The 27,033-nt window shown below is 38.7% G+C and overlaps 1 protein-coding gene across 4 annotated transcripts in view; it reads right to left on the bottom strand.

Moving 5' to 3' along the window:
- The window catches only part of LOC120518538 (phospholipase DDHD1-like), a 148,375-nt gene that overhangs the window by 95,675 nt on the left and 25,667 nt on the right, over positions 1–27,033 (bottom strand). For all 4 annotated transcript variants that reach the window (XR_005631252.1, XM_039741383.1, XM_039741382.1 and 1 more), the window contains exon 2: positions 9,114–9,290. Coding sequence is in view for 3 of the 4 variants with exons in the window: in XM_039741383.1 (XP_039597317.1) it covers positions 9,114–9,290 (177 nt within the window). In the remaining variant the exon portion in view is untranslated. The remainder of the gene's footprint in view (positions 1–9,113; positions 9,291–27,033) is intronic.

The raw sequence follows: 27,033 nt of genomic DNA, 5'->3' as shown, positions 1-27,033 counted from the left end.
CAGCAATGCGGCGTGGCATGGAGTCGATCAGTCTGTGGCACTGCTCAGGTGTTATGAGAGCCCATGTTGCTCTGATAGTGGCCTTCAGCTCTTCTGAATTGTTGGGTCTGGCGTATTGCATCTTCCTCTTCACAATACCCATAGATTTTCTATGGGGTTAAGGTCAGGCGAGTTTGCTGGCCAATTAAGAACATGGATACCATGGTCCTTAAACCAGGTACTGGTAGTTTTGGCACTTTGTGCAGGTGCCAGGTCCTGTTGGAAAATGAAATCTGTATCTCCATAAAGTTCGTCAGCAGCAGAAAGCATGAAGTGCTCTAAAACTTCCTGGTAGACGGCTGCATTTACCTTGGACCTCAGAAAACACAATGGACCAACACCAGCAGATGACATGGCACCCCAAACCATCACTGACTGTGGAAACTTTACACTGGACCTCAAGCAACGTGAATTCTGTGCCTCTCCTCTCTTCCTCCAGACTCTGGGACCTTGATTTCCAAAGGAAATGCAAAATTTACTTTCATCAGAGAACATAACTTTGGACCACTCAGCAGCAGTTTTGTGTTTAGCCCAGGCGAGACACTTCTGACCCTGTCTCTTGTTCAAGAGTGGCTTGACACAGGGAATGCGACAGCTGAAACCCATGTCTTGCATACGTCTGTGCGTCGTGATTCTTGAAGCACCGACTCCAGCTGCAGTCCACTCTTTGTGAATCTCCCCCACAGTTTTGAATGGGTTTTGTTTCACAATCCTCTCCAGGGTGCGGTTATCTCTATTGCTTGTACACTTTTTTCTACCACATCTTGTCCTTCCCTTCGCCTCTCTATTAATGTGCTTGGACACAGAGCTCTGTGAACAGCCAGCCTCTTTAGCAATGACCTTTTGTGTCTTGCCCTCCTTGTGCAAGGTGTCAATGGTTGTCTTTTGGACAACTGTCAAGTCAGCAGTGTTCCCCATGATTGTGTAGCCTACAGACTTAGACTGAGAGACCATTTAAAGGCTTTTGCAGGTGTTTTGAGTTAATTAGCTGATTATAGAGTGTGGCACCAGGTGTCTTCAATATTGAACCTTTTCACAATGCCACAGACTGATCGACTCCATGCCACGCCTTATTGCTGCAGTAATCCAGGCCAAAGGAGCCCCAACTAAATATTGAGTGCTGTACATTCTTATACTTTTCATGTTCATACCTTTCAGTTGGCCAACATTTCTAAAAATCCTTTTTATTCATTGGTCTAAATTGATATTCTAATTTTCCGAGATACTGAATTTGGGACTTTCATTAGTTGTCAGTTATAATCATCAAAATTAAAAGAAATAAACATTTGAAATACATCAGTCTGTGTGTAATGATTGAATCTAATATACAAGTTTCACTTTTTGAATGGAATTACTGAAATAAATCAACTTTGTCATGATATTCTAATTTTATGACCGGCACCTGTATAATTGGGATTTGTAAGGCTTTAAACAGAATGTAAATTTATGCTCTCTGTTACCTTATTCAAAAGAGAAAAGGCAGAGGAGGACCACAAACTTAAAAAGGTTTAGGCTGGGCAGGGAGAGTAAAGAAACACAAATTCATCATTCACTGGACCCTTTCACAATAGTGTATTTCAAGTGAACAGAATAATTATAATGAAATTTCTGATCAGAGTACATTAACACAAATGTGTTCATTCTGTGAAAGTATTCTCCATATGGTTGGCCACCCGTGCAGGCTACAGAATATTGGTTCACTCTGAAAAACGGTAATATCTGGGTGTAGTGTCATGGCACACTTCTCATTCATGATAATTACTCCCTTAGTGACTGTGATTAACAGGCTATCTTAACAGCTCTCCATGGGGGATATACTGTTTAAATCTGAAGAACAAATAACAGTGTCTGGCCCGAGAGTCATATGCTGCATACATGTATAACAATTAGTTGTGAAGTGAGGAAGCCCTAATAAAAGTCCATATATGAATACAGAGGTTGACCATGACCAGGAAGAACCTGCAGATCACAGTGGCTACACTGCACTGTAAACTGCCAAAATAAGCCATGGACATTCCATTAGCTATTATACAGGGGTTGACAGGATATGGAGGAAGACTAATGCAGTAACATCACGTTGAAGAAATGATAAGCTGACCAGGACAGTACAAGGAACATGTGATAAGGATTTACAGAGAAACTGGCGAACATCGTTCTTGAGGGCTTCAAGGTTTTCTGGTCGGTGTGAGTATACCTTCGACTTGAGATTGACCCACAAGTAGAAATTGCATGGAGCGAGATCAGGCAAATGTGAAGTCCACCTGACATCGCTATGCAGGGAGTTCAGCTTCCCCGGAAACATCTCCTGCAAAACTTGCATGGATCTCCACGACGTGTGAGCTGTTGCTCCATCCTATTGAAACCAGGCATCCACCACATTCTTTTCTACCAGTTGGGGCCGTAAAAAGTTCTCTAGCATTTCAATGTAACATTTTGAAGTGATGGTGACCGTTGCTCATCCCTCCTCAAAAAAGTAAGGGCCTACAATGCCAAATTCTGCAATGGCGCACCAAACTGTAACACGCTCACTGTGCAGGGGACTTTCATGAAGTTCAAGAGGACTGTTTCAGCCCAAGAGCGAAAGTTTTGCTTATTTACGAAACCATTCAAATGGAAATGTGTCTTGTTGCTGCACATGACGACGGCATCTTTATGAACGGTTTGCAGAATGTTTGTGCACAACTCTCTACTGCTCTCCCAGTTTCTCTCAGTGAGCTCCTGCACTACCATCATTTTGTATGGATGGAAATTAAGATCCTCATTGAAAATCCTCTTCAAAGTCATGCTGGAAATGCCTAAGGAAGAAGCATGTTTGTGCACTGTACATCTAAGAGACTGCAAAATTGATTCCCTTACAGCTTGGATGTTTTCAGGCGTTCATGCAGTCCGAGGACGGCCTGGAGATTTTCTGTTCAATGTTGTACTCGTCTGTCTAAATTTAGCCACCCATTCAAGAATTGTTTTCTGATTTGGGACGTCACCTTTAGGAGGAATGCTGAAGTGTGTTTGGAAGGCGCGTTGCATGGCATGATGGATTCATTGTTTTTGAAGAACGTTTCAACAGCAAAAGCACGGTGCACACCAGACCAAGGCATGTTGCCGACTGAAAACAACAAGGGATCGCCTATTAAAGGACCCCCACCACAACCCACTCGGCTGCCTCTACCTCGTGCAATGACCTTGTGATATGTGGTACTTCATTTTGGTAACCCTGTAGTAAAACTTAAGATGAAGGCAAATATTACACGAGCATTGAAACACACATATTACACTATACAAATTACATGATAAAAAAAAAATATAAAAATAAGCTAAAGAGGAACAAAATTCTTAAACCAGTGGTTACATTACAGATTCAGAAGTACTTGTGGCAAAACATCACAGAAAAAAAAAATGTGTAGGTAAACTCAACAAAACAAAAAGGAAAGTGTAATATGCATAATACTGCAAAAATCAACATCAAAATCACACACTTAAATCTCGTTTTCTTTATTTTTATCAACATCTTGTCAAGTAAATTTTGCCTACCCCATTGACCGAAAGCTATACAGAGTATACTAACAAACCAAATAACTAACCTAGTTAATTTCTGCTTGGAACAAATAAAATACTAATTGACTGCCTCTCCATCCAGTTTTTCTAAACCTTTATTGTTGCTCTCTGTTTTGCATTTTTTAAGTAATTTTAGGAGTGATTCCCTGCTTTTATGAATATCAAAAGCAGAGTACAGTGTTTTGCATATTTGTCACTTAAAGAACAGTTAGATCCTAGTGAGTGGTGAAAGCCATAAGAGACTCTGTCCCTTCTTATCCACATACATTTCTCTTTCTCTGACAAAGCAAAGAGTAACTAGAAAATGAAGTCTAGCCCCAAGTGAGAACATGCTGTCAGGGCACTCCCCTTCGACTCATGAAATCGCATTACTTTTTCATACTGACCTAAAGTAAATACAGATGAAAAATATTTATTCATGTTAATAATACGCCTACAATATAGTCCTCAACAGAGTTGGAAAATGTTCTCAGAAATGGTACTTGAGTAAAAGTCAAAGCACTTTGAAAAAAATGTTACTGTTACTGATGTATGAAGTGTTTCTTTTAAAAAATACTTGAGTAGAAGTAAAAAAAAAAAAAAAAAGGAGTCTGCTTTCAAAAGAACACAAGTACCAAAAGTAAAAGTACATTTTACAATAATGAGAATGTGCAAGAAGACAATACATTTTATTTTTATGCAACACTCAAACACTCACAAAATAATTTTCTAAAGAAATTCACTAAAAATAATGAATCCTACAAATGCAATCCTGCCTTTGATGAGTAGATAACTACAGTCAGTATCATGGTGAGGACCGGAGGTGTGGTAGTATTGGGTGTGGATGACTGACACTGTGCCTTTTCTATTGGGACATCCACCAACAGTAGATAAGGCACCCCTCAGAATATCAATACAATAAAATACAAAAATAAGAATAAAACTTTTAATGAACAGCTGCAGCCTTATCATTTGAATGGATACACAATATAACAAAACTGAGTAAGAATCAATACCGATTGGGATTGTTACTCTTCACTGACGTAAAGATGGATTTTAGAAAAGCAGTTATTACAGTGGTATGTCAGAGTTTGGATGGGCACCGTTTCTTAAAATGTCAGTTACTGTGAATAGTTAAGTGAGCAGAAAATGAACTGATTATCAAAAGGCATAAAATTAAAGAGGATCCATATCTTTAATATTTTAAGAAAGGTTACATTTTTATTTCCATAATTCACAGGTACAAAATACCAAAAAACATGAAAAGGGCCTGAAGCAAAAGTTTGGGCACCCAACATGGTCAGCACTTAGTAAAACCCCCCTTTGGCAAGTATCACAGTTTATAAACATTTTCTGTAGCCAGCTAAGAGTCTTCCAGTTCTGTAAGTTCCAAAATGTATCGGGCTTGTTTAGATGTTCATTTGCAAACTTCTGCTGCCGAATTTTGTGTCTAAGAAGCAAGAAAGGTTTTCTTCTGCTGACTTTACCATGAAGGTCATATTTGTTAAGGTGTTGCAGCACTGTAGTAGAACAGTGCACCACCACTCCAGAGTCTGCTAAATCTTCCTGAATGTCTTTTGCAGTCAAGTGAAAGTTTTTGTTTGCCCTTCTAGCAATTCAATGATCGGTTATTTCAGAAAGTTTTCTTGGTCTTCCAGACCTCAACTTGACCTCTACCATTCCTATTAACTGCCATTCTTAATAACATTATGAATTGAGGAAACAGCTACCTGAAAAAGCTTTACTGTCTTTTTGTAGCCTCCTCCTGCTTTGTAAGTATCAATTATTTTATTTTTTAGAGTGCTAGGCAGCTACTTAGAGGAGCCCATGGCTGCTGATTTTTGGGACAACGTTTGTGGAGTGAGAGAATTTATACAGCTTTGCAATTTGCATCACCAAGGGTTTCCTAACAATGGCTGTGAACAAGCTATAGCCCTAACTAGCTAATAAAGGTCTGAGACTACCTTGGGAAAAGTTATCCGAGACCTCACATATATTGGGGTGCCCAAATTCTTACATGGTGCTCCTTTCCTTTTATCACTGTACAACGGTATAAAATAATCTTGCATAAAATGCTGAAATGTGTCATCTTTAACTTTATGCCTTTTGGTGATCAGTTCATTATCTTCTGCTCACTTAACTATTCACAGTAACAGACATTTTAAGCAAGGGTGCCCAGACTTGCATTAAACAGTAATACAATAATTTCAAAGATGTTTACCTTTAATAAGAATTTCTCTTAAGAAAGCTATGGCTGCCTTTGCTCAGTTTGGTACCCAATTTTATCTTTCAATTACCCAAACAAGCACTCATGTAAACTATGGAATTAATAATAATTAAACTGAAGGCATAGTATTAACTCTCCAGCATAACCACATGTATACCAGTTGATTGTCTCATAATATGGACCCCTATTTATAATGCACTCCATCCATTCATCTTCCAACCCACTATATCCTAATTACAGGCCAGAAAATAAAGCTTCTAGTGTTCAACTGTCAACCTCTTCTAAAAGTAAACTACCGTACACAATAAGAGATGATAAATTGCTACCATTTTCCTCCAAATCTTCCAATTGAAAACTTTACAAATGTGTATACTGATGTACATAATGTAATCCATAACTTCATATAACTGAATGATGACCTCAGAATAATTAAGTTTGGTGGAAAGCTATGATTTTCTAAACTCTTGCACCTGAAGCATAAACAATTTTCTCTTATGCTGAAATGTTTGTCTTGGAGTCACATATCAAAGTGCATTACTTAACCCTGTAGACAGTAATTTTCTGGTGAATCTTCCCATAGATTACTTAGTAGTACATATAATATGGCGGGGTCTCCAACACGTTGCTCGCAAGCTACTGGTAGCTCACAACCCCTTTCCAAGTAGCTCGCCAAAGGGTTAATGAATACTACATAAATTTGAAAACTTGATTAGTCAAATTAGTAGTGGGTGATCTTTCTAAAAAATCATATCACGATCCTTTTAACACAAAATTACGATCCACAATCTGAATTGAAATCTATCTTTTCAATGTAGCATACACTTAAAGAGAATATCCGGACTGAAACTCATCAAGACCTAAGTAACACTTTATTTTAAATTTCAAACAAAGTTGAATTCAATTGTTCTCTCATTTGCTAGCTAAGCGGAGTTAAGGTACACACCCCGAAGCTGGCGAGGACGGCTCCTCCCCTCACCCCGCTGCGTGTTTGTCGGATTTGCACAAATAAATCAGTACCGCAAAATGTTCAAGCAAATTATAGAATAAAACCCGATCTAAATCCGTTAAGTAGTTCTCTCGTGAAAAGCGGACAGACATACAGACAGAGAGACATTGGATTTTATATATTAGACATTAGTAAACCTTCAAAATAATGTGCAGTTAAAGTCTCAACAGCATTCTCAGCATTTCTGGAGCTTAGTAGAGCCAGATAACTATAAGAATCTTCACCAAGCAGCTCTGAAAATGTCTGCTTTGTTTGGGTCTCTGTGAGTCTGCCTTTTCTGAGTCATGAAATCAAAGTTCAGAACAAGACTGACAGATGAACATTTAAATGACTCCATAAGAGTGAACCTAAGTGGCTGCACTCCACCATACACCTGCCTCTCTTGTTGACTGTAATATGGTCTCCATGACTTATTTGGTTTAAAGGGTAAGTGCAATATTTTTCAAGTACAAGTTATGTCATCCACAAATAATGACATACATAACTTTGGCACAGAAAACAAATGACAAAATACTGCATGTCTTGTGATTTAAAATGCAGTCAGTAGGCATCGGTCCATATATGTTAAAGGTTTTAATTTCAGAAAACATGACTTCCATATTTCTGAGATATGTTAGGAACGACAAAAGGAAATTGAAAAGAACATATTTTTTTATACAGTCTTGAAACTATTTTACGGTAAGGAGACACTCCTGTTTATAGTGATAATTGTGTGTGAATTTTTCATGTGAAAAAGTAAAATAGTACCAAAATAACACACTTGTTTGAAATTGTCAAGAGCACCATTGTAAGAGCTGGAAATATCGTTGGTATAAAATAACAACTTGTCTAAATCTTGACAGAAATCTTACCATAAGGGCTCAAATAAACTGTAGCATTCACAAGACAAAGAGTAGTGCGTTGATCCTGCTCCCATGCTCAAAAGGAGTAACCCTCAGCCACCTCGAGCACCGGCCACACGCTCCTTTCCCTGGGGCTCCATTCCTGTCCACCTGCTTCCTTTTCATCGCACTGACTATCGCTTGCTCCTGTCCTTCTCTTTCTTCCACTTCTGCTCTCTCTAAGCTCTCCTTTCATTTTGTTTCCCCTTTCGTCCTGTGCAGGTTCCTTTTAACTCTGCTGCCTGATTCGGTGCAGGTATGAGGAGCCATTCTCTCCAAGGCCCCACTGAGGTGCCTGACTGATCTGCCCTCCTCTGCATGTGTGTGTGGCGTGACCTCAATTAACCGAGGATCAAAATGCACTCACACACACCCTCACCTGATTGGTGTCCTACACCTTTATGGGGGCGCGATTATTTATTTAATAAGTCACCATGAACCATGGTCCACTCATCACAGGGTTATATAATTTTCTTATGAACGAATAAATAGTAAGACTGAACTCTAAACTTTCAAACTTACTCACAAGAATGAATTCTCTTTCCAATATGGTACATTTTACATATAAATACTGTTGGAGGTAATCATTGATTTGGAAATTTTTCAATATGCTGATGATACTAAACTAGAGATGGGTGTATGTATTTGTATATAATCTGACACTTCAATCAAGAAATGCTTTAAAAGTTAGATGTCAAAATTTAATTTAATGATACACTGATAATTGAAACAATGAAACAAACAAACAATGAAACAGAATTCTCAAGCAAATGGAGAAATGGTTGAACACAATTTATCTGATAAATATTTAAGAATCCAGGTTATGGGTTAACAGAAATTGTAATATAGTTCCCCAGGTACAGTTAAGAAATTTCAACATAGGATATTCTTATGTAAACTGAATCTTCAGTGAAGTATGTGCAATGTAGCTTTAAGGCAGAGTGTTCTGTTCTGTTCTGTCCTCTGGGATGACCTCCCTTAAAACATACAAGCTGAAGAGAAAACTAAACTTCAATGTACAGTATTACTAAAATAGCAAGAATAGTGATTCACACTGATCAATTACCTTTGGAAGAACTATATGCAGACCATGCCCCAAAAGGTAAATGATAGTTCTCATTCTTTGCACTATCAAGTCAATTCCAGTACTTTGACAAGTAATAAAATTCTACAATGCTGAAACATCTCTTCATCATGGCATAAGAAATTATCTGTAATCTTTAGCGTTTTATCCTGCCCAACGGAAAAGAGCAGCTCAGAAAAAATTATATAGCAGCTTCCTGTTATCTTACCGCATGCTTTTGCTTTCCTTTGTCTCATTATTAAATTGTAGCATATACAATCATCTGAATGATCACTTTTGGATAATAACGTTTACCAATACCTTGATCATTTAATGGCTATTAAAGTGACTACACTTTACACTTACCATCCTTACTGTCCACAGGCTTTGCCACTATGTCTGTATCAAAGCTGTCCTGTACTTGATGCCCTCGGAAGCGTCTCAAATGCTCCAGCTCTATGAGGTCACTCTCATCTTCCTCCAGTGGCAGCCAGGTGCCATCAATGAACCACTGTCCCCGCATCACAGGGATTCGATCTTGCTCTACAACAGAAAATTATAAATTCTGTGTTAAAAGAAATATTTTATTTCACAAGAACAGAGGAACATAGCAATGTAAACACATATGTGGTGATGCAAGTGAATACACAGAGATATTGATGTTGGTTTGTTTTAAACATTTTTTTAAAATTACAGTAATATATTTATATTTTTTATCAAAAAGCTTTTCCCATAATCTTAAGCTCTTGAGGCACCTAGAGCGATTTTTATAAAGTCGAAGCAAATAGATATCACCTGTCACCAAGAAGACAACCAGAAGACCTATCAATTTTGGAGGTCGGTGGACACAAATCAACTGAGCTCAGTCGACCTCTTCTGTATAATTTACTTTGTTAAATGTAAAACTGTGCAGTCAGGATTTTCAAGTTTTTGCTAGAAATATTAAGAAAATTGTGCCTTATAGGAGATAACAGGACCCACTCATTAGAAGTCTTAACAAAAGAGGTAAACATGAATCAACTTGGCCAGATGCAGCCCTGTAACTGCCAAACAAGGCACACAATATAGAAATAACTGCATTAAAAGCAAAAAATATATACAGTATGTGCCGCCAATATGATTGTTTCTATAATAAAAATAAGATTTTAACTTCCTTCCAGAAAGCATCTGGTAGGTAAACAAGTGAGCTAAGAAGAACTGAATGGTCTCCACATCTTTGTAAAATATTGTGTTACAGTTTACAGTATTTGTATGGCTTCTCCAGTGAGGATGACAATTAAGTTACAGGCAGGAGATGCTTGGAATTACTGAGTTGAGAAGTGGCGTGTCATGTGCACTTACACAAGTACTGCAGCAACAAGGTGGACACTTTTTCTAAATAAACAGAATACAGAGAAGTTAATCCATGCATTAATTTCTAGAAGAACGGATTACTGCATAGTGTTATTCACAGGCTGTTCAAATCATTCTACTTACAGCTTTTGGGTAATTTGAAAATGCAGTTGTAAAAATCATCACCGGGCTTAGAAAGTCCACCCACATAAGTCCTCTTCTTAAGTCTTTATAGTGGCTTCCAGTTAAGGTTAGGTCAGTTTTTAAAAATTCTTTTCCTTACATATAAAGTTTAAATGGACTAGGCCAAGGACATCAAAATGAGATCCTGGACCATAGTGCCCGCAGGTTATTTTTCCATCCACTTTCTTAATTAGTAACCAATCAGCCATGCTAACACAAGAGAAATATGCTACTTTATTTCTAACCAACTTGCTTTTTAAATTTTAGAACCCCTTTTTTTCCCCCTTACTCAGGAGTCAAACACTAATGGAATTCAGAGTGAGCCAACAAGATAGATAGATAGATAGATAGATAGATAGATAGATAGATAGATAGATAGATAGATAGATAGATACTTTATTAATCCCAAGGGGAAATTCACATAATAAATGACCAACCTTAAAGCTGCTGTCAAATTACACTTCTGCAATTGCTGATCTCGACACTGGATCATGTCAATTTAAACGCCTGACAATCACTGGGCATATCAAACTGTGTGGCAACCTTCCAGTACAGCTATACTCACCTCTTTTCTCTGACAGTCGATAAAGTGCTGCCTGACAGAGCTGGCACTGTACTAAGAGGTTAACAGATATGACAACTTCAGGTGCAATCTTGGCCCCCTTTTTCCATTTCCATTCTGTTGTGGTATGTAGAACACGAGACATCAGAAAGAAGAGCTTCTCTTCTGACTAAACAAAAGTACTCAAAGTACAAAAAAAAAGTACAAAAATACCCAAGTTCTTTATTCATTTGTTAACAGCTCTCATACACAGAGAACCCACCCCTACAACTAAACACAAAATTAAACTTGTCCTACTTTGTCGAAGTGAGTTGTTCAGGAAGTCAGATTACGCAACTGGCTGCATGGGAGTACCCCACTGTCTACCTTTGACTCATTAACATTATGTAAGTGAAGGCTATGACTGAAAAAATCGCTAGAGAAGTTTTTTAATGTGACATGGCTTTAACTAACTGGTCTCAACTTAGTTTTAGGAGGGTTACAGTTTTCTCCGCAGGCAATTGCTTGTCAATGTAGTATATTTTTTAATTCAGTGGCACCATCTGCCACACCAGATAGTTCTAAAACTATTAGCCTACTTTGAATCTCATTATTGTTTGGGTGCAGCTTAAAACATTTAAAAAAAAAAAAGTGCGACTCTGAATCTGAAAAAGCAAGCCTATTAAAATTAAGGGAAAAACAAGCGGGTTCCATTAATAGTACTAGTTAGTTACTAATTAAGAAAATAGCTGGAATGAAAACCTGTAGCTACAGCAGCCCTCCAGGATCCGAGTCTAACACATCTGGCCTGGGCCCTACTTACTTATCAATACATACAAACCCAGATAAACAATATGTTGTGATTATGAAGGTGATGGCCTGCTAAACTTTCCAAGGATTAATATACAACGGGGGAGGGGCTTAGCCTATACTTACAGGGCCTGCGACATAGTAAATGATCTTCCTATTTGTGTAGCACATGCTTAATGCAGCATCCGGATATTCTAGGTTAGGCCGTAGACTAGCTACTTTATCCTAGTTATTTGTACAAAAATACAAGTATGATAATCGTTACGAATTGTTACTGATTCTTCTCTGTTGTTCTTCTCTTCTCGCTTTCGCTTTGTGCCACTCCGGTATTACTAGTTAGTTGCTCATGAACATGGGAAGAGACATCAGAAATATTAGGAGCCTTGGAATATTAAAATGAAATGATTCCGCCTCTTCAAACTGCTCAGCATGTACATATAACACAGCAGAACGTCCAGCAGAGAATGGGCGACCAACTGTGAAATTTCATCAGACTTGTTACTGAGTTTGACTGTGTGTTTGCCTACTATAATCCACTGTGAACCTCCTCAGACGTTTACGGTTTTCAGAAATTGTGTTCACTGGACGTTTTACTTTTCCTACCTTTGTTGTAAACTGGTTATATCTCAATTATAATGAAATAAATAGTCTTATGGTACCATGACTTATGTTAAATAGATTAAAATTGTTCTGGTTTACTGTGTGTTATAGAACCGTATAAGACAGGGTTGCTTCCTTCTTCATTCCATAGGGCAGTTTCAAAGAGCAAAACACGTAGCTTCAAAAGCAATAAAACAAAATAAAACACATTTCTTTCATTTTGGGAAATAATTAAACATACTTGTACACTTTGCACACTAGCTTATAAATGTTTCTACATAACTGAAAAGTGACCACCATATCTCTTCAGTTGAAAGTAAATTTCTCATTTTTGTGGTGGTGCATCATTTGAATAGATTCAGCCATAATTTAATATTTTGTCAAAGCTCAATATTCTGGGACACCAAGTAGTCAGGCAAGGATAACTAAAGTTAAATAAATGAAATGAAAAATTAATTGATGAAAAAACATAAGATAAAAAAATCACCACAGTGTACTTTGTAAACTACAGCTCCATGTTATAACAGCAGCAGTTGGATTAGGTGTAGTCATGGTAGGACAGCATCCCCAGTATTGCTGCCTATCTTCCTAGGACTTGATAGATGATTACCATCAGGAGGTAAGTTCTACTATTCCTCTTCCATCAGCAGAAAGGAAGTGCATCCCCATACAAACTGCCTTATTGTTGAAAGCCCACAGTTATATCAAAATGTATCTTCGTCCCAAAATCCATAAACCAGATAATCCTGGGTTCCCAATTGTTTCTACATGCAACTGTCCCAACTATTCATATTTCAGCTTTCCTCAACAGTCTTGTGAGACTTCTCTACGGCGCCATCCATTTCCAGCATACTAAAAGATCATTACCACAGTTCCTTAGACTCTGCCACCACTGTGATGAGAATAACTGTCTGTATTGAAACACACGGAACAGTAGTTTCTTCATTAATAGAAGCTACCCTGTTCATGTTGCAGACAGGGCCCTCAATTAAGCAGGAGCAGACCTCGTATCATCCTCTCAAAAAGGAGCTGCGATAATGAAAATCACATTCAATTCAACGTTCCATTCCACTCTAACACTTAATCTCTCCCACAGGTTATTAAACAAAATGTCCCCGTTTTGTAGACTGAACAGTAAAAATGAGGCTTTTATCCCCCCTAATCCTTCCTTAACCTTCTTCAGTCAATCTCCTAACTTACACAACTTTCTTGTCCACAGCTCACTACAAAGAGTATAGTCATATTCCCTACCAGCCTGTTTGAGCTGAAACAGGAACCGCTGTGTCACTTGCAGATATAGTATCTTACAAAAGTGAGTGCACCCCTCACATTTTTGTAATATTTTATTATATCTTTTCATGGAACAACACTGAAGATATGACACTTTGATACAAAGTAAAGTAGTCAGTGTTCAGCTTGTATAACAGTGTAAATTTGCTGTCCCCTCAAAATAATTCAACACACAGCCATTAATGTCTAAACCGCTGGCAACAAAAGTGAGTACACCCCTAAGTGAAAAATGTCCAAATTGTGCCCAAAGTGTCAATATTTTGTGTGGCCATTATTTTCCAGCACTGCCTTAACTCTCTTGGGCATGGAGTTCACTAGAGCTTCACAGGTTGCCACTGGAATCTTCTTCCACTCCTCCATGACAACATCACGGAGCTGGTGGATGTAAGAGACCTTGCGCTCCTCCACCTTCCATTTGAGGATGCCCCACAGATGCTCAATAGAGTTTAGGTCTGGAGACATGCTTGGCGAGTCCAGCACCTTTACCTTCAGTTTCTTCAGCAAGGCAGTGGTCATCTTGGAGGTGTGTTTGGGGTCGTTATGATGTTGGAATACTGCCCTGCGGCCCAGTTTCCGAAGAGAGGGGATCATGCTCTGCTTCAGTATGTCACAGGACATGTTGGCATTCATGGTTCCCTCAATGAACTGTAGCTCCCCAGTGCCGGCAGCACTCATGCAGCCCCAAACCATGACACTCCCACCACCATGCTTGACTGTAGGCAAGACACACTTGTCTTTGTACTCCTCACCTGGTTGCCGCCACACACGCCTGACACCATCTGAACGAAATAAGATTATCTTGGTCTCATCAGACCACAGGACATGGTTCCAGTAATCCATGTCCTTAGTCTGCTTGTCTTCAGCAAACTGTTTGCGGGCTTTCTTGTGCATCATCTTTAGAGAAGACTTTCTTCTGGGATGACAGCCATGCAGACCAATTTGATGCAGTGTGCGGCGTATGGTCTGAGCACTGACAGGCTGAACCCCCACCCCTTCAACTTCTGCAGCAATGCTGGCAGCACTCATATGTCTATTTTCAAAAGACAACCTCTGGATATGACGCTGAGCACGTACACTTGACTTCTTTGGTTGACCATGGCGAGGCCTGTTCTGAGTGGAACATGTCCTGTTAAACCGCTATATGGTCTTGGCCAACGTGCTGCAGCTCAGTTTCAGGGTGTTGGCAATCTTATTATAGCCTAGGCCTTCTTTATGTAGAGCAACAGTTCTTTTTTCAGATCCTCCGAGAGTTCTTTGCCATGAGGTGCCATGTTGAACTTCCAGTGACCAGTATGAGAGTGAGAGAGTGATAACACCAAATTTAACACAACTGCTCCCCATTCACACCTGAGACCTTGTAACACTAACGAGTCACATGACACCAGGGAGGGAAAATGGCTAATTGGACACAATTTGGACATTTTGTACTTTGGGGTGTACTCACTTTTGTTGGCAGCAGTTTAGACATTAATGGCTGTGTGTTGAGTTATTTTGAGGAGACAGCAAATTTACACTGTTATACAAAGCTATACTTTACTTATACTGACTACTTTACATTGTATCAAAGTGTCACATCTTCAGTGTTGTCCCATGAAAAGATATCATAAAATATTTACAAAAATGTGAGAGGTGTATTCACTTTTGTGAGATACTGTATTTGTCCAACAATACCACTGTACCTGCTCTCTCTGGTAAATTCAATATTAAAGAACAGGCCTCTTGGAAGTCTACAAATCTTATTTACCAAATTTCTTGTAAGAGGTGTCTAACCACTGACATAGGTCAAACAGGGAGATGGCTAGCAGACCATTTCAGGAAATACATTCAAACTACTAAAACTGTAGAAAACTTCACCCCCTTAATCATAGCCACACTCATTTCTCTGCTTGTGTTCTTTCAAAGGGCTTACACATATACTTTTCAACAAAAAGCAGGAGAAGCTAAGCTTATTCTTAGCCTGGCATTACATATTTCTACAAGTCTTAATGACTGACTTAACCTGAAATTTAATTTCTCACCTCATCACCTCTAATTGCAGATTTTTCACACTTACTCTCACCTTTTCTTCTTTCATCTGCCCTGGCTTTCTTCCCTCCTTCCCCTTCTGTTTATGTTACCTGCCCTTCCAGTTGCATACCCGATGAAGGCTAAACTGTCCAAATGTTTTGTCTTTTGCCTACGTTTCTTTTCAGCATGGAAAAAATCTTTAACCTTGTTCTCCTTTGACATTAAGTTTACTAACAGCTCAACTCCCAAACATCACCTTATCAATAAGAATGTGGCCATGTTAACAGACAGTTTAGGAGCCGCCACTCTTTGTTCCAGTCTTCAAGCTCCTGAAGCTCTGATCAAAGATTTCGACAGATAGAACTTTATTTGTCCCCAGTGGGAAATTTGGCTTTTTACAGATAAATAAACAAATACATGAGTAAATAAATAAATACATTTTCATACACACTTTGGTCTGAACATACGCCATTATGACTATAAAGCAAGAAATTTAAAAAGAAAGACAACTTCCACCTTGGCTATTCCAGTCCCAGTGAGGTATCATGCAGGGGTATTGCTGTTGGTGTAAAGGAGCCCCAGTAGTGTTTCTTTATGCACTTCTGCTGAATAATTAATTGGCTGAAACTCCTTACTGTTAGTGTGTCACAAAGAGGATGTGCAGCATTGTCTCTCTCTTTTGCTACAAACCTCTGGGGGTCCAGAGGGCATCCAGTAACTGATCTTGCCCTTTTTAAACTCCACACCCTAAGCAGATCCTTGTGGTAGCAATACTCCAGACTTCACTTACATTCAGCTTATTTTAACTTTCATGATCCAAAGCCTGCTTCTAATAATCCCATGGTTACTGGGCACTGAAACTAATACACTGTGGGTCAGATTTGCTACCATTGACCCATTACAGATGCAGGAACTGTTCACAAACTTAATAGGACTCCAACAATACCTTTAATAATTCATCCATAAGGCAACCATAAAAGTCTTCCTTTTAGCTCCCTGGAGTTAAGCATCCGCTCTGACCTTTTATAGGTATAAGGATCAAATACATATGTAGCATGACAGTTTATAAATGGCTCTGTACAATTGTGTCTTATTCGGTGAGACACTTCATTGGCTTTCACAGTTGTGGAGGATCAGCAGCTTCCAGGTGGTCCTTTTAGGTTGTTTGTGAATATAAGCATAGAGGACTTTTTTCCAAAAACCTCACAGACTCGGCAGTAAATATGAATCACTCACATTTCCTGAACAAATCTAAACCATTTTTCTGGAATTATGCATTCCTTCCCTTTTAGCTAGGAGTTTTTGACAATTTATGAAATGAGTCAGATGCTTTTAGAATGAAGATTTAGCTCAGTGATCGTCTAGATACAGTATTAATGAGAATTGCTGAAGTGCCAAAGTGATTATAACATCACTTATAATCTGTATACGAGGCAGACACTAAAATAACCGGATTGGTAAAAAAATATATATTTATTGATGAATTGCAGCACTCTAAACATTGTCACCTTCTATATACACCCCCTCCCGATCTCTATACTGCTCCAAATGTATCTTCCATTGACTGAAACAGTGCTGCAAGTCTTCTTGTTTGAGGTGCTTCAACAGGCTTACCGTTTCTGTCTTCACTTCATCCTTCATCCACTGAAGAAAAATGTGTTCACTTTAGGTCACTTTTGATTTTCGGGAACCAAATAAAATTCACAGGGAGTTAAATCGGGTGAATAGGGAGGATGATTGAGGACAGGAATGTTTTTGTCAGTCAAAACTGCTTTATGAAAAAAGCAGTACAATAATTTCAAACAATCTGATTCACCGTTCTGATGTTTTCATCCGTCCAAGACGAGACGTGGGTAACCTGGGTGTTGAACGTCTTCCACATTTTCTTGTCCTTCCTTGAAACGTTTGTGACACTTGTGTGCGAGACAAACTGTTATCACTGTACACTGTTTTTATCATTTGATAAGTTTCTGTGGCTGTTTAGTTCAATTTCGTGAGAAATTTGAAGTTGATTTACTGTTCTGATTTTTTCAGCTAACATTATAGCAGCGACTCGTGTAGTGATTGTTGTGCAAATACTGACTGGGCTATTCACAGGATATACCTAATCGGTTGGCGGTTTGAGAGGGCATGTAGGAGGGGATAAAGTTCTATGATTCATGTTCGGCCGACCTCCCGATGGTTTTTCAGGAAAGCCCCAAGCCCAGTCCAGTTATGTTTGTGTCTCACCTCGTATTAACATAGGTTTTTAATTATAAATGATATCTATTGGGGTAGAGAGTTTTTTTTTTTAACTGATGACAATATTTCTATTTGATAAACACATGTTCTGTAATTATTAACAGTAAAGAAAAACAGATAAAGCCTGTAAAACTAACAAGTTTAAAGTTTCAAAGCTATACTTATCTTTAAGTTCACCAAGAGCCCTTGTTTTCTGAGGCACACCTGTCTGGCATTTGCTTTTTCAGTCATTCCACTTTTCAGTGTACACCATCATAAGGTAAACTTCTGAGTCTTTCAGATGTTTAGAGTATTCAAAAGCATTTTAATGTAAATATATCTGAAATTACGTTATAATTGAAATGCTGCTGAGTAGTTTAGTTAAAAAAAAATTACAGAAATTAGATAAAAGTGTCAAATGGAATACTACTGGCTGCAGAGTTTTGTTTTCAAGCTAAATTCTTTAAAAAGTGATTATTTTAATTTAATTTCACCTTTATAAAAGATTAAAAAGGGTATTTATTGCCTATTAATTTAAAACACAATTCTGTTACTTGGGATTGTTTAGACTGTTCGTTCTCTGTAAATTTAGTAAATTTTTGTTTTGTGGTATAAAAATGTCCAAGAAAGGCACTTTATTCTTCATAGTTCTTTTTATATTGCTGGATAAGTTAATACTGGAAATGCCTAAACTATCAGACTTTTTTCACACAAACGACCTGCAAAACATACTTATTCAATATGCAATTAGCACAGATAAGCTCAAACTAAAAGCAAGAATATCTCAATACTGGCCAAGGCTGGCTACTTCAACTTCGATACCTTACCAGGGGCAAGAAGGCGCTCTGCTAACAAGGTGTCCCTGCCGGGATTTACTTACGTCTTGATCGGTCTTCAGATTGCTTTTCCTGCAAGGGCAACACTTCAGAATACCCCAGGAAAAAGCCAGGAACAGCTACTCCTGTCTGGTGTTTGTACCTTTATAGCTACTTTCGAAAGGACTACACAATCTAGCAGAAGCCAAGGGCTAATTATTACCCTGACAGAACATAACCTAAATGGACACAGTTCATTTCATTAACCATCACCAGTCATTGCTAAATGTTAGTAACAGTATCAGAACAACTTCAGCAAAGCAATATTAAAACTATTTCAATCATTACTAATGTGTATATGAAGGAGAAACCTGGGGGGTATTTTTCGTACGTGGATTACTCGTTTAGCCAGATGTAATTGTTGACGATTTGACATGATCCTGGATCTTTCGGTCTTTCTAAACTCTTGCTGGATGGGTTGTCATAGCAGCACATCCAAATCCTCAAACCTGCTTGGAGCAGGTCTGTTATATGTAAACAAGGATTAGCTCACACACTTAATCAGTATCGGTGCATGAAATTCATTCAGTCATGGCTTCACCGTTCATGATTGAGTGACAAATTGATATCGGTGCGCAAATTATAAGAAGAGAATTTCATATAGAGAGGGTTTTGCGCGATCGGCAAGATCCTTTATTGCTTCTGGAGGAAATTATTTTTGAAAGATACCGCTTTAGCCGAGGGAGAATATTTTACCTCAAAGATTTATTAGCACCTTATACTCAAAGTCAAATCAGGCGAAGTCGGGCTCTCATAACCACACAGACAGTATGCATTGCTTTGAGGTTTTTTGCAAGCGGCACTTTTTTTTATATACTGTAGGCCAGTGGTTTCCAAACTTTATTTTATCACGGCTCCCTTAAAAATATTTGATCATATGGCGCCTCTCTTCCATTTTATAAAATACTACAAACACAAAAATTTTTAGTACTAAAAAATTTATTAAGATAAACTCTTATACACAAGAAAAAACGAATAGCAATATTTTATTACTGTCGCTTAATGAGATGGATGTGCTTGCCTATTAGCGCAAAGTTTATCAAATCTCGGTGTCATTGATGAGATAGCTACACGAAGCTCCTTTTCTACAACCAAACGAGCACGATATTTCGATTTTATTGCAGCTAATGCAGAAAATCCTGTTTCGCATAAATAAGATGTTGCGAACGGCAGCAATACTTTTAAAGCTTTATTTGACAAAATATTATATTCACTCTTAATATCTAGCCAAAATTGAATCAGAGATACATTCTGAAATTTTTGTTTTAAAGAAGTATCACAAGATAGTTCAATCAAGTTTTCTTTCTCAATACTTGTTAATTCAAATTGCCATCTTCTTTCGATAAATGGATTCTGTATCCACGCATATTTTGTAAAATCAAGATCATCAAAATAATTCAAAAATGAATTAACAAACCATCCAAGTGTTCAACAAATAGATTTTTGTTTGCTTCTATATTAACTTGGGCGAGTAAATTTAAAAGTGGAAACATGTCGAACCTATTTTTTTCCAAATTTGTCTTCCATATCTCCATTTTTTTAATGAATGCTTTCACTTTATCTTTTTGAATCAATAAATGCATTTGTGGCCCTTGCATCGATTTATTCAAAACACTCAATTTTCCAAAAATTTCCACCAAATAGGTAAGTTTAATAATAAAATTATCATCCATAAACATATTTACATCCTCATTATGATTTTCTTCGAGAAAAATTGCAATTTCTTCTTTGAGTTCAAGTACCCTCTGAATCACTTTTGCACGAGATAGCCAGCGCACTTCACAATAATACAAAAGTGAGGTGTAAGCAGCTTCCATATCTTCACAAAGCTTTGCAAATAACCTAACTTTTAATGGACTGTTTTTTTATGTAGTTTACAACTTTCGTTACTTTTGTAAAAACGTAGTTAAGTTCCTCACTCATATTTTTTGATACGAGAGCTGCTCTGTGGAGCATGCAGTACGTCCAGAGAACATCGGGTGTTTTCCTTTTAATTAGTGCTTGAAGGCCAGTTTTGAGTCCTGACATTGACTGTGCACCGTCTGTACAAAGCCCAATGCAATTATTCCACAATATGCCGTTCTCATCAAAAAAATTGTCGATTATATTAAAAATTTCACTGGATGTGGCTTTGCCAGGAATGGGTTTGCAAAATAATATATCTTCAATTATATTATTCTCTTCAACATATCGAACATATGCAATTAAATGTGCGTCTTTAGCTACATCGGTTGCTTCATCTACTTGTAAGGCGAATTTTGAAGTGCGCATCTGAGAAACTAATTGATCGCAAAGATCGTCAGATATATCATTGATTCTTCTGCCAACAGTGTTATCAGCAAGCGGTATTTGTCGCAACTGTTTTGCATATGATTCGCCAAACATTGTTTTGACCATATCAATAGCTGCTGGCAAAACTAATGTTTCTCCTATTGTGTGTGGTTTTTTACACTTCGCGATTCTGTAAGATACTAAGTACAATGCTAGTAACGCATTTGATGGAATATGAACTATTTTTTTGAACGTTTGCTTTTGTTTAGTGAACTCATCCAATTTTCTTTGAAAAAATTCTTGGGACTTGCCAACGTATTGAGAATGCATAGTTTCAATGTGCCGTTTTAATTTTCCGGGTCTCATACTATCAGCAGCCAAAACTTTCGAACAAAACAAACACATTGGTTTTTCCACATTATCAGTAATAAAACTTGTAAATCCGAACGATAAATAAGACGAATCGTATTTTCTTGTCTTGGGAGTTCTTCCTTCTTGATTCCTACTACTTGTGCCAACATCAGATTCTTCATTATTAGAGGATTTTCTCTTATAACCAGTGAAGAACTTATCCATTTCTCTAAAAATATTAGGATAATTAATTTATTGTTCTTAAAAAAATTAAACTTAATTAAATTACTTACTATTGTGATCAGTGAGTAATTAGGTACGTCAAAATAAAATAAGAAACACAATCTAACACTGCTGAGCTAAACTGAAATTGATATTGTCTCGATTTTTGGAGAGTTACTGGTCGGCCAAGTTACGTGTCATACCGCTGGTGGTTTATCCTTGCGATGAGTGGATATCGTAGGTAAGAAAGTGAGAAGTCCAACAACGCGTCTGAATATTTACGCAGTAATACGCAGCCGCCAAATCTTTTCGCGTATGCGCATAGACAATACAAGCCCTACGGCCTACGGTGCTGATATATTTCTGAACCGTACTGTTTGCTACGGGGTAAGGGTAGCATCAGCAGCATAGTAGTTAATATGTACCTATATGTTATGTATTGTATTAGCTGCACGTGCACTTTTTTTTGTCAATCCTGGCTAATATTCGCGCCTCCCCTTAGACTAGTCCACGCCTCCCTAGGGAGGTGCGCCTCCCAGTTTGGAAAACGCTGCTGTAGGCGATGCGGAAAATCTATCTAAAAGTGCAGTTTGCCAGGCTAATTCGTAAAGTCTGTTTGGCTCAGAAATATTTTCTTTGGGTTTTCATAGTGTTTCCTGGACACCTGCGTGTGCAGACAATAAAAGAGGTGTTTCATGCCATTGCAGGTACACAGGCAAAAACACCCACAGCTCCATAAAGAATCTCACAATCAGTGTAACATTCTCCTTACCGAGGATTTCCAAATGTGATTGGGGCACATGGGACTGATCAGAGTGGAGTCTGATCAAACATTATTTGGAAAATGTACCTCTCCTCCTGATGAATAATCAGACACAGTGTCTTCATCAAATATTTGACCTTTGTCAATATCTCATTGGTCAGACACAAGTTCTAGGGATATGACTGACCCAACAAAAAAGAGGGCTGTATGGAACATACCTATGGCACACATTAAGGACAAATATATGCAATGACCATCCTTTACCTGAAGTTAAGTGACCACTGCATCCTGCTAATGGTTCTGAGGAGGAGCTACCCCCTGAAATGCCCTCAGAAACAGGGCAATGGGCATTTTGCTGGAGAGCCAACTCTTCTGCAGGGGTTAGGTCTGGACCGCGTGGACCTCCACCTGTTTTTGCTTGTCTGCCTTCTTATTAGCTTTAAAATTAATGTTTTTTATATTATGATTCTTTACGTCAACAATTCTTTAAATAGTTATTTTACCAGTTTGAAGTATATTCTTGTTCTCATCTGGAATTATGACATATTAAATAATAATTAATCTGACACATAGGAAATGAAACGCTGCATTCAGTAAGTACAATGCACACTACTTAGCGTTTAATTTGTCGGCCACTTTTTTGCCAGCCGTCTTTTCTGGTTTGGGCTGCTTTTGCAGTGTTACCCCTTGTGCATATTAAATCTCGAATAAAAGGTCCTGCTCTGCTTGTGTGAAAAAAAAATGCACCCGTTCTTTCGTCATTTTGTTGCAGCCTATCAAAGACTTGCTGATCATGTTTCTAGACTCAATATATATGGGCTTTTCAATCAGCACGGGTGTGCGCTTTCATCTCGGATGATTAGATCCAGCTAGACTAATCTACTACACGGCTGCGTTTGAAAAACCGACTTATCCTGGATGAGTTTCACCGGCATTAACTCATCCAAGATGAGGCATCTGATCTCAGATGATTTAAGCGACATACAGAAAATACCCCCCCAGGTGTAAATGTTAGATATCAAAACATACAACCTGTCAGGTGGCTGCAGCTTTGGCTGTTAACAGTCTTTGTTTTCTTAAACCGGGTATGATGCTTGGGAGTGGAGGGGTGATCTGCAGGTGGGAAAGTCTGATCAAGTGGTCTTCTTTGTTTGGCAGTTACTTTTCTCTCTCTCTCTCTCTCCTCTTCATCAATGATTGTTTTAAAATCATTTGAATTTATAGCGTCATGCTGGCTGCCTCATGTGATATACAGAATCAGCAGTCAAAAAACTGGGACAACTGATATGTTCTCATGGTCTGGTTGATTGTTAATTAAGTTATTTTAGAAAAAAAATATATCTTTGGAAATGTTAATTTTAGAGTCCCAATCCTTAATTTCACATGTTCTTACAAGCATGCACAGGTTATTTTATCTAAACTTAAACATATACATACTATTAAACAATGCCACTTTGTAACAATTTCATACCTATTTCTCCATATTACGCAGAGTGCTGCACACTAGATGCAAACAAGAAGGAGTGAAGAATCCATGTGCTTTCGTGTTGCTTTTATATGATACTAGCAGTGAATGAGCGGTGAGTGGGGAAAAAAAAAAACTAACTGTACTTTTCACTTTGAGAAAGGTGAATACCTGCTATTGAATTGGTGGGGGGCATTCTTTAATGAATTCATGCTTCCTGTCTGCCACTATCTGTAAAGAATTTTACTGCTCTGATATTTAATTCTATTAACTTTATGTCAGCGAGGAATGGTGGGCACTCCTGTCTCGTAGATCTGGTCATATTTTGGGTACAGTACTTGGTCCAGCATGGCTAGCAGACATTTCCCTAGCTATCAATTGTACCATTATAATCCACTCAAAACTTGAGTTCGGTTTCTCCTTCCCTATTGACTTCAATGCATTTCCCTTATTTCAGCAAAGTTCCCAAAGGATTTTGGCAAACCTGAGGCGATGCAAATTCAGTGGGCTTCACTCATCACTACTCTCACCACATCCATAAACCTTCTCTTAGGCCTTCCTCTTTTCCTCTTCCCTGGCAGCTCTATACTTAGCATCCTCCTCTCAATATACTCAGCATCTCTTCTCTGCACATGTCCAAACCAACGCAATCTCACCTCTCTGACTTTGTCTCCCAACCGTCTAACTTGAGCTGACCCTCTAATGTACTCATTTCTAATCCTAACCATCCTTGTCACACCCAGTGCAAATCTTAGCATCTTTAACTCTGACACCTCCAGCTCTGTCTCCTACTTTCTGGTCAGTACCACCGTCTTCAATCCATATAACATGGCTGGTCTCACTACCGTCCTGTAGACCTTCCCTTTCACTCTTGCTGATATCTGTCTGTCACAAATCACTCCTGACACTCTTCTCCACCCATTCCACCCTGCCTGCACTCTCTTTTTCACCTCTCTTCCACAATATCCATTACTCTGTACTGTTGAACCCAAGTATTTAAACTCATCCACCTTCGCCAACTCTACTCCCCTCATCCTCACCATTCCACTGACCTCCCTCTCATTTACACACATGTATTCTGTCTTGTTCCTACTGACCTTCATTTCTCTCCTCTCTAAAGCATATCTCCACCTCTCCAGGGTCTCCTCAACCTGCTCCCTACTATTGCTACAGATCACACAGGGACTCCTCTCTAATCTCGTCTGTCAACCTGTCCATCACCATTGCAAATAAGAAAGGGCTCAGAGCTGATACCTGATGTGATCCCACCTCCACGTTGAATGCATCCGTCACTCCTACCGTAGACCTCACCACGGTCACAATTACCTCGTACATATCCTGTTCACCTCTTACATACTTCTCTGCCACGCCTGACTTCCTCATACAATACCACAGCTCCTCTTGAGGCACCCTGTCATATGCTTTCTCCAGGTCCACAAAGACACAATGCAACTCCTTCTGGCCTTCTCTATACTTCTGCATCAACACCCTCAGAGCGAACATTGCATCTGTGGTGCTCTTTCTTAGCATTAAACCATACTGTTGCTCACTAATCATCACGTCACTTCTTAACCTAGCTTCCACTACTTTTTCCCATAACTTCATGCTGTGGCTCATCAATTTTATTCCCCTGTAGTTACTGCAGTCCTGCACATCCCCCTTAATTTTTAAATATCAGCACCAGTACACTTCTCCACTCCTCAGGCATCCTCTCACTTTCCAATATTCCATTAAACAATCTGGTTAAAAACTTTACTGCCATCTCTTCTAAACACCTCCATGCTTCCATATATATGTCATTTGCCACCACTTTGCAGTCTTCAATCTCTTTCAGATTAACTCTTCTGCATAGAATATAATCTACCTGTGTGCATCTTCCTCCACTCTTGTACGTAACACTATGTTCCTCCCTTTTCTTAAAATACGTATTCACCATAGCCATGTCCATCCTTTTGGCAAAATCCACTATCCTCTGACCCTTCTTCATTCCTCTCCTTGACATCATACCTACCCATCACCTCCTCGTCTCCACTGTTCCCTTCACCAACATGTTCATTGAAATCCGCTCCAGTCACCACTTTCTGTCCCTTGGGTACACTGTTCATCACTTAATCCAACTGCAAAAATCTTCTTTCTCACCCATTGCACACCCAACTTGCGGTGCATATGCACTAACAACATTCATCATCACACCTCCAATTTCCAGCTTCATAATCATTACTCTGCCTGACACTCTTTTCACCTCCAAAACACTCTTGACATACTGTTCCTTTAGAATAACTCCTACCCCATTTCTCCTCCCATCCACACCATGATAGAACAATTTGAATCCACCTCCGATCCACCTGGTCTTACTCCCCTTCCATTTAGTCTCTTGCATACACAATATATCAACCTTCCTTCTCTCCATCATATCTGCTAACTCTCTCCCCTTACCAGTCATACTACCAACATTCAAAGTTCCTACCCTCAGTTCCACGCTCTTTCCTTTCCCCCTCTCCTCCTGCCTCCGGATACATCACCCCCCCTCTTCTTCTCCTCCTTCTTCTTCGGCCAACAGTAGCCCAATTTCCACCAGGACCCTGTTGGCTAACAGTACTAGTGGCAGTCATTGTTAACCCGGGGCTCAACCGATCCGGTATGGAAATTTGTATTGTTGGCAAAATTTTACACCAGATGCCCTTCCTGACATAACCCTCCCCATTTATCCGGGCTTGAGACCGGCACAAAGAAACACACTGGTTAGGGTTTGAATACTTATCTTAAAAATAAGTAAAATTTTTAAATAAATTCAAATAGAAGTTAAATCTTCTAAGTGCTACTAAATGTATATTTGTACTTACAAACAAGAAAGGAATGAAGAATCCTTTACTTTGTATACTTAATTAACATTTTTGCTTTTTTTTGCTTGCTGTGCGTCTGCTAAGTATGAGCCGCTTATAACTTGTGTGCTAACACTGCCTCCACTTTAAAAATAACACCCTTCACAAATATAAAAGTAGAACTGCACCTGTCACATGCCTACAACGTATATATGAAACTCTTACAAAATCTCTCTTGATGACTTAAAGCATGTTAAATTCATGTTATTTCAGTTCCCTGTACCCTGTCCCTCTTCCACCTCCACTTTCTGGTCCTTGGGTGAAAAAGACATAAAGTCAGTGCCCATGTATATTCTATATACAAGCTGAGGCATGGGGAGTTTATTCATGTGTATGGAGCAGCCCAGTTTAATAAGTTTATACAGGGGGCACCAGTCGAGTGCTACAACAGGGGTACAATAATCGAAAAACAATATACAGCATTAAACTAAACAATATTTCTTTCCACCTTCACAGATTCGGTATAAATATAAC

This window comes from Polypterus senegalus, chromosome 18 (genome assembly GCF_016835505.1).
Source record: "Polypterus senegalus isolate Bchr_013 chromosome 18, ASM1683550v1, whole genome shotgun sequence".
NCBI lineage: Eukaryota > Metazoa > Chordata > Cladistia > Polypteriformes > Polypteridae > Polypterus > Polypterus senegalus.
Note: the sequence above shows the minus strand (reverse complement) of the source record. Positions and strands in the feature narration are given on the sequence as shown.